At 36.5% G+C, this 13869-nt stretch overlaps 1 protein-coding gene across 1 annotated transcript in view; it reads left to right on the top strand.

Annotated features, from left to right (window-relative positions):
* The window catches only part of Cpne8 (copine 8), a 188570-nt gene that overhangs the window by 97232 nt on the left and 77469 nt on the right, over positions 1 to 13869 (top strand). The window contains exons 8-10 of the mRNA XM_057792293.1: positions 6957 to 7060; positions 9472 to 9576; positions 10982 to 11023. Of these exons, the coding sequence (XP_057648276.1) occupies positions 6957 to 7060; positions 9472 to 9576; positions 10982 to 11023 (251 nt within the window). The remainder of the gene's footprint in view (positions 1 to 6956; positions 7061 to 9471; positions 9577 to 10981; positions 11024 to 13869) is intronic.

The raw sequence follows: 13869 nt of genomic DNA, 5'->3' as shown, positions 1-13869 counted from the left end.
AAGTCCTTGTCTTCTGCTTCACCAATATTGCATTTCTCAGGATGTACTGTGTGGGTATCTGGGTTCTTGTGAGGCATATTGTCTTGCCTGTCCATGTATATATTTTTGTACTGGAGTCTAGGCTTCTGTAGTTTTTAGTACTGAGGTGTTTCTAGCCATTGATAGCTGTTCTTGTCTTATTGGGTGGGTATTTGATGCCCTTTCTGGATCCCAGGTTAGTGAGATGGCTATGGCATCTCTATAGAGAGTACTTCCACAGGTCTGTAGATGGCATAATAGAATGAAGATGGGCTAGGAGGAAAAGATGAGATGGGCTGTGGGAATGAGCTGGAGGTAATGGGTCCATGTACCAAATGGTCAATTCCCCAGGGAGTAGAGCTGTGGTAGGAGGAGGGACTCCTACATGCAGGGGGCAATAGGACGAAGAATAAATTCGGTGAGACAGTAATGAAAGGGTCAGGGAGATTCTAGATCTCCAGCATGAGCTGGAGTCTCCAGGAAATGGTGTTTGGGCTGCAGAAAACAGGCTGCTGTAGAGCTAAGAGTAAGTCTGGTCATAGTGTAATGTAGAAACTGAAGGACAATGAGAATCACCTACCTAATTCCCAGCCCAGTGTGGCTTCTTTCAGTCCTTGGTAGAATGTGTTTCTGAGTATTGGTGATTGATAGAACAGAATGGATATGTAATAGAAGGGAAAGCTGAGAGGGTCAGCAGGAAAGAGTTAAGTTGTATCTATACCAAGAGGTGAAATTCCTGGGGAATGGAGGTAGTGTGTAGAGAGGGACACGTGACGACAGATTGTTATGCGGCTGAGGGTGAACCTGGAGAAATAGTAATGAATAATACCTACCTGTGTCCCAGCCGAGTATGACCATGGAGTACCCTGTAGAAAGTGTTCCTAGATATTGGCAGCTAGTACAAAGGAAAGGCCATAGCCTAGAAGGGAAAGCTAAGGGAATCAATCCATACTTTTCTGCTGATCATGGGACTGTGTTTAGTCAACATACTGAAATGCCTAAAATTGCTTGCCTTAATCTGAACTTGTCGTAATTTCTTTCTCATCTATACACTGTTATGATGTGAAAATTTTCTTCAATAAGTTTTTTTTTTTTTTTTTTTTTTTTACCTTTAAAAGACTCAGGCACCAAAGCTACAGAGAAACCTTGTTAAGACAAAAAACAAAAACAAACAAACAAAAAAATGCCAAAAATGGCAAAAGACTCATGCTTAATTCATTTAAATAAGTGGTTACTCTACTAAAAATGCACGCCACTGTAAATTAATTTTCATTCTCAAGTTCTGGCAACAAAATAAATTTTGGTTCTCAAACCTCAAATGATTTGTTAATTTGTTATAATCTTAAGTATTTTCTACATTTGGTTCCCACCTAGGCATCTTACAACCCCCAAATATATGATGTTATCATTGTCAGCATCAATACTTGTAAGGAATTTCTGGAACTGGTGAGAGTTTAATCCATTGGTTCTTAGGAAATTCAGTGTTGATGATGATTTACATGCATCTGTACATTTTTAAAACTTTTCTGCATGAATGTTTTTGTTGTACTGTGCAAGGATGCTCAATTAAATTTATGTATTGTAGAGCAATTGCATCATCTTCTGTCAATTTTACAAGCCCCTTTCTTTTATCTGCTATCGCGGGAGCAGCATCAGATATACTGACAATGGAAAAATAAGTTGCTGTAACATGTTTTTACCACTTTATGTAAATCCTTTGATTTAGTTGTATCTTCTAACAATACTAAAGAAGTCATTTCTTCAGTGGCATCATATCCACCATCAACACTCTAATAGAATTAGCTAAATTAGTCATATTTTTAGCATCAGACCTCTGTCCAACACAAAAGTATGAAATCTAATGCAATGACTCTGCTCTCCAAGCATCTTCCAACAGATTTTCCAAAGTACTCAGTTCACTTGGCTATAGTCTAGTGAAACACTGTTTTTAGAAATAGTAACCCCCCCCCCCCTTTTTAATCAAGACTTGAAGATGGAACAGAGAAATTGGACCACTCAAGCAAGGAATAGTACTAAAAAGTACTAAAAAGAATATTCAAGAACTTTGGGATACCATAAAAAGATCTATGAATTCCATGAATACATAAAGGAAATGCCATGGGACAATGGACTAGACCAGCTCTTCAGTAGAATCAGAGAATCAAACTTCCTCCAATTCAGGAAAGATGCAAGAAACAACTAGAATACAAATCAAAGAGTTAAAAGACAAGAAACTCCCCATATCATATTATAGTTAAAATGTCAGATATACAGAAAAACAAAACAGTAAAGACTACAAGCTATAAAGGACACAAGTCACATACATTGGAAAAATTACCAGAATAAGGACCCAACAACATTGATTCCACCTAGAATGTGGTAACAGATGACTTCTCAATAAAAACTTTAACAGCTAGAAAAACCTGAAGTAATTTATACTCCAGGTTCTAAAAAAAATCTATCATTTTATTACCTCCAAGATGCTCACCTTACCTTCAAGGACAGAAAACAACCATAGTAGGAAAAGAAGTGAACAAGTACTTCAAGCAAATGGAACCAAAAAACAAGCAAATGTTACTATCTTAATAACAGGCATAATAGATTCCAGATAAAAATTAATCAGAGGAGATTAAAACAGGCACTTCACTGTGATCAAGGGCCCAGTTAATCAAGAAAACATTACAATCCCAAACATACATGAACTAAAATTAGGCACATTCAATTTCATAAAAAGCCTACCAGTAGACTACAAGACACATATTAATCCCAATTCAATAACAGTAAATGACTTCGATATCCCAGACCAGCCATCAAGACACAAAATAAAGAGAGATGCTGGAATTAAGTGGCATCACTTATCAAATGTACCTAACAGAAATCTACAGAATATTCTACCCAATCACCAACAAATACACATTCTACTCATCAGTCCAGAGCTGGTTCTTTGAAAAAAACAACAGGATTGACAGAACCTTTACCCAACTAATTAAAAGAAAGACAAGGCCTAAATTAAAAGAATTAGAAACAGTCAGGGATAGGCAACAAAGAAATTCAGAATATTATAAGGCAAAAATCTATACTCCGGTAACATAGAAAGTCTAAACAAAATGAACAAATTTCTAGATTCATCCACCCCAGATCTAAACCAGATCTTCTTAGATCAGCAACCCAAACAGTCCCATAACAGAGGAGATTAAAGGACACAAAATCCTTTTGACTTAAAAGGCCTAGCCCAGATGTATTGACAGCAGTTTTCTACCAGAATCTCAGAGAACTACAAATAATCCTCACTAAATCACATTTTTAAAAAAAAAAAAGGAAGGAAAGAAGCAAGAGAGAGATGAAGGGAAGGAAGGAAGGAAGGAAGGAAGGAAGGAAGGAAGGAAGGAAGGAAGGAAGGAAGGAAGGAAGGAAGGAAGGGAGGGAGGGAGAGGGAGCATTTCCAAACACCTTCTGTGAAGTATTACTCTAATAAAAAGACCAGGTAAAGACATAAGAAAAAAAGAAAACTACAGGCCTATAGCTGCAATGACCTTAGATGCAAAACGTTTCAATAAAATACTTGAAAACCAAATATAGGCAAACAGTGCTTCTCAGTCTTCCCAATGCTGTGACCTTTTAATACAGTTCCTCATGTTTTGGTGACCTCAACCCTAAAATTATTTTTTTTCTACTTTATAACTGAAATTTTGCTTCTGTTATGAATCATAATATAAATATCTGAAATGCAGGATATCTGATATGTGACCCTTAAAGGAACCTACCCCACAGGTTGAGAGCCACTGAAAAATATCATCCATCATGATCAAGTCAGCTTTATTGCAGAGGTATCAGGAAAATTTAACATATATAAATCAAAAAATGTAATAAATCATATAAATGGACTTAAAGACAAAAAAATCACATGATCACATCAATAGATTCAGAAAAGGTCATTAACAAAATACATGACTTCAGAGTAAATGTTCCTTGAACAGGACTGGGAGGAACATACTCAACATGGTAAGGCTATATGAGACAAACACATAGCTAACATCATCATAAAATGGAGAAAACTAGGAAGCAACACCACTGAAGTAAGGAATATACACAATCCTCACTCATTTTTATTATAAAGCTTAAACCCCTAGCTAGAGTAATATGACAAGAGAAGGGAATTAAAGGATACAAATAGAAAAAGAAATCAGATTATCCCTATTTTTAGATGATAGTACATATAATAACTCCAAATTTACATCAGATACTACTCTCAGCAAAGTAACAGGATACAAACTCAATATCCTTTCCTTATGCTGATAACCAGCTCCCTGAGATCACAGGAACACTCCCATTCACAATAGCCTCAACAAAGAGATATCTAGGAATAATCCTAACCAATGAGGTAACAGAGCTTTGTAACAAAAGCCTTAAATCTCTGAAGAAAGAGATTCAGGAAAACACTAGAAGATAGAAAGACCTACCTCATGCTTATGGATTGGTAGAATTAATTTTGTGAAAAAGAGCATCCTACCAAAAGCGGTGTATAGATTCAACACAATCCCAGTCAAAATCCCCATGACATTCTTCACATAAGTAGAAAAAAATATCATAAAATATAAGCAATCCTGAGCCAAAAGAACAATGCAAGAGAAATTGCCATTGCCATACAAATTTCAAGTCGTATTACTGATAGTAATAAAATAAATGACATTGGCACAGAAAAGTACATGTAGACCAATGAAACAAAATTGAAGACCTAAACATGAGTGCACATAACTACAACCATCCCAAATACATACCAGACCAGGGATGACACCACCCAAAATGGACTGAAAATCAACAGAGTGCATTCTCAAAAACTAAAAGCAGAATGATCATTAAGGACTACACACCCTACTTCACAGACACTTGTACAGCCATGTTCATTGTTGCTTTATCCACAATAGCAAGGAAATAGAAAAAGCCCAATGTCATTCAACCCACAAATGTATAATGAAAATGTGATACATATGCATAATTGAACTTTATTCATCTGTAAAAAATAAGTCATGGAATTTTCAGGAAAATGGGTACAGTTGCAAAATATTGAGTTGCATAACCCAGATCCTGAAAGACAAAGGTCAGCTGCTCTGTCTCATTGGTAGATCCTTGCTCCAAATCTCCAGGTGTGCTTGCTTATATAGCCTGAAGTATCTGAAGAAGCCAGGAACATAGAAAGGGAGCATGGGATAAAGGAGAGGGTAGGTGAAATGTCGCTCTAGGAAAGAGGATAGTAGGAGACAGTCCTGTGAGCAGGATAATGTAAAAAGATGAGGATTTTCACTAGCGAATGGGAAGGAAGCTTAATTCAGGGCTTGAGGGAGGAAGGAAGGAAATAACACCAGAAGTATTTGAAAAAGCCATAAGGAATCATTTTACAAGTTTACATAAGTATGAAAAAGTCATAGGGAATCACATTATTTTATTCACAAGCTTGCATATGTATCTATTCATATGCATTTATGTGTGTTTGGCTTATTTATGCCATATGAAGTAGTACTTTCCCCAAGACCCTTGCACTGTGACAAGACCCCTAGTGCCAGGTGCATAAAACCTCCTCTTGAGTTGTTTGTTAGGGAAGTAGAAGAATCTCCCAAAACAATATAGGACATTGTCATTGTCCTTACTTGCCTCCAAGGAAACACAACCCCTATACTTAATGAAGCTCAAGAAGAATTGGGAAAGAGTGGGTGGAAATATTGTAGGAGGGAGAGATTTTGGTCACCTGCTATTACATAGCGTCTCTTAGGTGACAGAGAAAATGCTAACATGGAATTTTAACGGTATGGTGGTCTGAACAGTTCTGGCATACTGATAAAATCTGTTGACTTGTCAGTATGGGTGGTGGAAATTCCTTGTAGTCCCCTGCTAGATGAGAGCTAGAGGCTCTCAATGGCTGCCGAGAGAGGGAGAATTATTTTCACCTCAGGATAAGCTCCCACATAGTTCTCTATTCTCAAGTGGTCAGCCCTGGACATGTGTGCATATGAATAGTGCTAAATAGTTTCAGTAAGTTATCTATGCACAGGGGCAAATATACTTATACATACACACACGTGTATTTACTTGTAACAATAATTGAAGAAGAGATCATGAATTTAAGAGGGAGAGGAGGGACAAGGAGAGATTAGAAGAGGAAGGACAGGAGTTGTGAGGATTTGGTGCTCGTGAATGAAGTTCAAACACACACACACAAACACACACACACACACACCATAAATTCTCAGAGTATTGATTTGAAGTTTAAATAACTATATATTTTCTACCACTAAAAATACTTAGTCTGCTCAATTTAATAATGTTTAACTTCCGTAGTGTGAGAGCCAGATAGTACTTTGAAATTACTTAGAGTATAAGTTCCTGGGTAAACCAATCGATTCTAATGATTAGTCTGGAATAGTTGCAGATGTCAATTATGCTGCACACACAAAAAAAGATGCTTTCTTTCTCTTGAACCCAAACACCAAAGAAATGATTTTAGTTTTCAGATATTGTGCTCTGTTGCTTTATAATAACCGATGTCTCCCAACTAGATTGTAACAAGAGCTTACTAAAAACATCCCATATAATAGATGATCATTAAACATATCCCAAGTGATCGGGAATTGTAATAATGTATGTAGCCAAAGACACTGACTCTTGTATGACATTAAAACCTTGAAGTTGTCTCTCTCATTACCAATTGGAGGATAGGAGCAGGTTCAGCTTCTGAATCCTAGACGCCTGGCATTTATATGAAAATTTCCAGGATATTTTAAACCCTCATAATCCTGCAGTAAGTAATGGCTTTTTGTCTACAGTTCCCAACACTTGGCCTGCGGCATCAAAATAACAAATGTGTTTTTCTTGTCAAATCTTGTTTGTGATCTGTAGCTATTCCTGTTCCAGATTTTGAGCTGTGTTATTAATTTTGTTTTCAGGATGCTGTCTTGATGCAGTTTTGTGCGAACAAATTGGACAAGAAGGATTTTTTCGGGAAGTCGGATCCTTTCCTTGTATTTTATCGAAGTAATGAAGATGGAAGGTGGGTTTGTATTCTGCTCCACCCAGTGCTACGGTAATGCTAATGTGTGTGCTGTTATTTTTTCCAGATATCTTCAAGTTAGTAAATGGAATAAAATATATGATCTTCTAAGGATGGATGTGCTTTTTATTTCAAACTAATCTCATAAGCACATATATGTTATGTCTAACATATAAATTAGTTTATGATTTCCTCTTTGTTTTTTTATAAAAATTTTCTCTCTTTTAACAATGTAGAATAATGGCATTTTGTAAAAACCTGAACTGATAAATATATTTTGTATAGAATTGAGTGGCAACCATTGGTTGTGGAAGAGAGTGGGGGGACATGTATTATGATGGCCTACCGTGATTTTCCAAGAATCCTTGGGGTGGAAAGCTCAGGGAAGTTTTTCAGTGTTGTGTAGTGTTTGCCGGTCATGACTAGTTGAGTGTGTGGTGAGTTTGCTGTGTATGACTCTACCTTCTGGTTATTCATTCCTGTGGTTCATATCATACTGCGCACATTTATGAGAAAGTTTAGTGGCTAAAAATATGGCTGAGAGTTTGTTGTCAAGAAGTAACTCATGTCTGACACTTAATGACTCTGGTAACATGTACTTAGATACAGTTTCCTGATCCTCCTCACTGGGGAAGGAAGGAGTGAATTACCATACAAACTCATGTCAAATTCTCCAACATGTCAGAGCTTAACTCTTATCTATTGTTATTATTGTTTTATGCATTATTTTTTTTGGCCTGGAAAATGCATAGTGAAATATTATCTAAAGAGAAAATGTTGCTTAGAAATTGAAAGTGAGGAAATGGAGCTCAAGGCTTAGCTGCTATTGGGCTGCTTCTGAGACTGTGGAAGATATCAGTGCTGTCCACACTGTGTCTGTGGACACAGCAGGAGGACAGAATTTCTTCAGCTCTATGTTCTGTCTCCTTCTGATTGAACTGCCTGTTTCCCGAGTTCTCTTACTGATTTTTCTAAGTTGTACACTTGTATGATTTCAGCTTATCACACATTTAATGATGCTTTTGTGTAAAAATAGATTCTGCTTATACAAATGATATTTTAAATCAAATGAAATATAGTTTTTTTCTAAACCAAAACTGTTTCAAATTTCCAAATCATTAAAAAATTAATACTTAAAATTGATAAATCAGACACATTTTCCCATTTATTGAAAACTAGTTTACCAACTGTGTCAAAATATGAATTAATGGATATATTAGGATATATTAAAACATTTATAAATAGTTTTTATGATACTTGACTGAAAAATAATTTTAATGCTGCTCACTTACACATATTTTTAAGTGCAAGACCTGTTCTTTGTTTTTACATTATTTAAATATGAAGCTATTTCTAAATTTGCCTTCCAGATAATAGGTTAAAACAATCTGTACTGCTTGGGAGGCAGAGGCAGGCGGATCTCTGTGAGTTCGAGACCAGCCTGGTCTACAAGAGCTAATTCCAGGACAGGCTCCAAAACCACAGGGAAACCCTGTCTCGAAAAACCAAAACCAAAACAAACAAACAAAAGCAAACAAACAAACAAAAAAAACAATCTGTACTGGAAACAATAATTAAAACTCTTTTTAGTTTATAATTATAAATTCCTATTTTCCTGATTTCCTATTGATTTTATCACATCCTATGTTTATAACTAAGTAATAATTTTCCTTTGCAAGTAGTATGTTTGGTTAAGAGCTTTATATAAGTTTCCTGACAGTTACTTATTTAGAATGTTTTTGTGTGGCTCTGCCAGTAGTAAACACGTACACACAGCCTGATATTTACACAACAAGTCTCCTGACTACTAGAGAGGTTGCATCTGAATCCAGTGAAGATGTTAAGTCATTACTCCAGCAACGGAATGCCTACCAGTGAGCATTGCATGTCTACAACTTCAGTATGCTAGAAATAAGAATCATTAGTAAAAGAAAGAACAGTTTCTTTTTTGTTTCATGAAAACCTCCTTGAACAGAAGAAGTCATTTTCTTTGGAGGAAAGATTTCTAATGTGAAACCGTTTAATTTTCTATCTGGTGACTCCAGGATAGTAACATAAATTTTGACCTTACCTTAAGCAAATTTGCCAAAAGTCAATGACTATTGAGTACCTTAGGTTTTTATAAAATAGCTTTAGGATTTATTGGCTTTACAGAAAGTTATTTGGGGTAAATATTGCCACATCTTAGTTTTTGTATTCTAAAGAGCAGATTTCACAAGTTTATAAATTTATGTTTGTATATGAAGTCAGGCAGAAGTAGCAGCCAAGGATTCACAACACTAATTCTGCCCATGGACAGGCATGGCTAATAAAATAATGCATCATAAATGAATAATTGATTTATATACATGTAATTTTATGGCATTACACATATTTATCTATAACTTCATAACTGAAAACTCTTTTCACAGTTTTACTATTTGTCACAAGACAGAAGTTGTCAAAAACACCCTAAATCCTGTGTGGCAAGCCTTCAAGATCTCAGTCAGAGCCTTGTGCAATGGGGATTACGACAGGTAAGACCGCCGAGACGTTTAAACCGAGGATGCAAATTGTTCACGGTCTGTGGAACTGGAATCTAAACCACATTGTATTTTTCTGAAAGTGGTTTCTTTCACCTTAGTAAACATATTTTTTTCTGCAAAAGCATGTAGTTATTTTTTTAAAAAATTCAAGCAACGTAGCCTGATTCCATAATGATTTGGGGAATAGATAAAATTTTTACTAATTTAAGCTTAATTAATTGGACTGTTTTTCCCAAGATAAACATGTGTTAAGTGCTAAAAATAGATCAAAAGTTAGTGAATTTGTAACTTACTATTTAAATGTGGTTCCTAAATTCTCATTGCCCCAGGCTGCCCATCGCCTCAGTGGCCCACACTGCTAGAGTGTGGCACATAGGTGCTTGCCATGGACAGGACGTTGGCTAGAGTGCTGTCACTTGGGTATAACTGGGCTCATGGGCTCATATAGGCCCTACATACACAAGGAAGGCATTTTAGCAAGGTCCACCCAGCACCCTAATCCTTCCAGCATACTTGAAGGTTTATAATATTGAAACATTTTGGAAACTATTATGTAAAAATCTCTATAGAATCAAAACTAAAAGTATATAAATAAATAAAATTTCAGTCTTTTTGTTGTTTTACTAGCCTTACTACTTTTATGTTAGTAAAATATAAAACCTTGTCTTTTACGTCATGTTGAGACGGGGCGTTGCCGTGTAGCTCAACCTGGCCATGAATGCCTGCTTCCAATGACTCAGTGGCAAGTGTATCATTCAAGGGTAGTTGATTCTATTAACAAATACCATGCTGAGAACTGGTAGCGAATTATCTTGTTTACTTTGAAACATTTGATACCATAATTGGTAGGTGAGGCTAACTTTATTGAACTGGTTCATTCTTACCCTAAGAAAGCATTTGTTCTATGTTTTCTGATGAGTACTGTCGGTACTACCAGGTCACCTTGTTAAAATTAAAATTAAAGTTTCCAGACTCACCTCAGACCTGTTGAACCAAAAGCTCTGGGAAAGCCATCTAGTAAGCCTCATTGTGATGAGGTCTCCAGGTGACTCTAATCCGTGTGGATTTGAGAAATATGTGCCGTGACAGTGGTCTCCGAGAGGGAAGAAGTGGGCCTTTCTTCACTGAGAAGTTATGCTGTCCACCTTGCTTTCTCCATGCATTGAAGAATTAACAGAGATTCTCGAAACTGACTTTAAGATGTAAATTTAATGGTAGTAATGAAATTAGCTAAATCACCTTCAATTTACTTTGTGAAACTTGTAAGCCTGTCTTCTCTAAGGACAACTGGCTGAGTTTTATTTCATAGATTCAGATCATATTGTTTGAATATGATATTATTGGATCATATTGTTTTATTTAAACCATTTTCTTGTGTGTGTTTTCCCCCTGGCAGAACGATTAAAGTAGAGGTGTATGACTGGGACCGAGATGGGAGGTAAGGCTTCATGTGTGTCAATCCTGTTTCTGAGACATTAACGCAGCCTGAGCAGACTGTGCGCCGCTGATGCTGATGTTTCTTTAGGCGCATGTTTTTCTGCTTAAAAGTACGTGGAATAACTTTGTGGGAGCCTAGTCTGTTTGGATGCTCACCTTCCTAGTCTTGGATGGAGCAGGGAGGACCTTGGACTTCCCACAGGGCAGGGAACCCCAACTGCTCTTTGGACTGAAGAGGGAGGGGAAGGGGAATGGGGGGAGCGGGAGGGAAATGGGAGGAGGGGAGGAGGTGGAAGTTTTTAATTAAATAATAAAAAAAGAATTAAAAAAGTACATCACTGATGGGTTTACACGTGATTTTACAAGCAATATATTTTCTTCATCTTTGAGACTACAATGAAGTGTTTCTTCATTTACAATAAAGATTTCATGATCGGCCTTGATGCTTTGATAATGTGTTCAACACACAGGCATCTGTTTTCACAGCTCCAGAATAGAGATCTCCATTGTTCCAGCTCAGAGGTTCTGTGAAGGATCCTATAAAGTGTTTGACATGCCACTCAAGGGAACGCAAACACACACACACACAATCTAAAAAATATTAAAAAAAAAAACCCACACTATTTTTTTTTTTTTTATGACGGTGGCAATAAAGCCTGAGCCTTACACATGGCGAGCACTGCCGAGGTACCTCCCCAGGGATTCTTGATTTTTGAGAGATCAGATTTAGAATCAAAGAAAATATTTGAACCCAAGAAGACTGAAAATACAAACGATAAGGTTAGAAGAAGAAAAGATCTTTAGGGAGAAAGTTAAATATTCCTTGGTAATAAATTATGTGAACAGATTGGTGAAAGATGTTGCAATCTTTTAAGAATTCCTTTTAGTTCTAGGACAAAGTGTCTTTACCTTCATTTAAAATACAGATCAGTGTTTAGAAATAAAATGTTAATGCATATTTTTATATCATACATATACCCAGAAGTAGCTGCTTAAATTTTAACTGAATATCCAATTTATGAATGAATTATAAAAGGCTAAAATAAATTATTTATTAAATTCTCACTAATACTCTCAGTCAAATAACTAATGAGATTTGAAAAACATGTTGGGTTATAACAGAAAATAATACAGATAATGAAACTCAGATGTTAATTTTATGAATAAATAATAATCGTCATACAGGTCATTGTACCAGTTGATAGCCTGTGTTCTGTGTGGGATAATAACAGTTGTACTACAAGTGTGTTTATTTATCCAACAGTTTCCAAATATGACATACATGCTTTACAACACTGTAATTAATGATCACAAGGACTCTGCTATGTTTCCTTTCTGCTATCTTTAATGTATGAAATTCTGTACCCCTCTCATTTTGTATTTCCTGTAATGCCCAGAAATTTTGATGTTTCTTTTAACAAACACATTATGAGTTGTTTTTGTTTTATTTTGTTTTTCTTTGTTTTTGAGCTACTACATAGTTCTGGTTGACCTGGAACTTGCTATTTAGATCAGACTGGCCTCCAGCTCAGAGAACTCTCTTTGCCTCTGCCTCTTGAGTATGAAGATCAAAAGTTTGTGTCGCCATGCTCAGCCCAGTGCACCATCTTTTATTTTGAACAGTTTGGACTAGCATGGTTCCAAGAAAACAATTCAAGTATCTTAGTTTGGGTTTCCATTGTTATGAAGGAAAACATTTAATTGGGACTAGCTTTTTAGCTTCAGAGGTTTAGTCCTTTATTGTCATGACAGGACATGATGGTTTGCATGCAGACAGTGCCGGAGAGGTAGCTGGGTGTTCTACATTTTGATCAGCAGACAGCAGAGGAGCCTGTTTGCCACACTGGGTGTAGCTTGAGCACGTAAGACCATAAAGTCCCCCTCTGCAGTGACACACTTCCTCCAACAAGGCCATACCTCCTAATAGTGCCACTTCCTATGGACCAAGTGTTTTAGACACATGAGTCTATGGTGGCCATACCTATTCAAACCACCACGCCAAACCACATAGATAATTTTCAATTTTCTTTTGGCAACACTAGGAAGTAAATGTAAATCAGCAGCTTCAGGGTAATAATGATTCAATCTTAGGTACATAAAATGTTACCTTTTAGTAACAGAGTTACTGTAGCAATGGTTAAATGATTAAAGTAGAAAGTGCACTCTTAACACATTCTTTAAAATCTGACATGTGTCTTATGCTTAGAGTGCAGATCAGTTCAGATTCATTGTGTTTCAAGATCCTTAGAGTACCACATGCTGGGGCTGCCTCATTGTGTAGCATTGTTTTGGCTGTGACATTATCTATAGGACGTGAATTATATGAAACATTATACCACTTGGGCATGGTTTCCATTTCTGTAATTCTAACTAATCGGGAGGCAGAGACAGGAAGATGCCAAGTTCGAGGCCTGTCTGGGCTATACAGTTATTTCAAAGCCCTCAGGCATTTAATGAGATCCTGTCTCAAAATAAGAAATAAAAGTAAATAAATTGCCTAAAAATTGAGCAATAGGCTAGCTCTAAAACCCTAAGTTTAATGCCCAGGACAAATGAATAACCTGAGAACTCTGTGTATTACTTTGTGTGGACATTTAACCATTCAAGAGTAGTGCATGTAGTCTAGAGGGGATACTTCAATTAAAAGCTTTCAAGGAAGACCCTTGATCAATTGGTTGCCCACAATTTACTCATAAGGGAACTAAAGGTAACTATGTTACAATAATGTCCCCAGAATGAGAACTTAAAGTAGATCTGTGACTTGGGATTTCCTTCTGTGAGAAAAGCCTTGAGGGTAGGAAATGTATGAAAGAATATTGCTAAGCAGTTCACATTGAATTTACTGTC

The sequence above is a fragment of the Chionomys nivalis genome, chromosome 17, assembly GCF_950005125.1.
Source record: "Chionomys nivalis chromosome 17, mChiNiv1.1, whole genome shotgun sequence".
NCBI classification, from domain to species: Eukaryota; Metazoa; Chordata; class Mammalia; order Rodentia; family Cricetidae; genus Chionomys; species Chionomys nivalis.
Note: the sequence above shows the minus strand (reverse complement) of the source record. Positions and strands in the feature narration are given on the sequence as shown.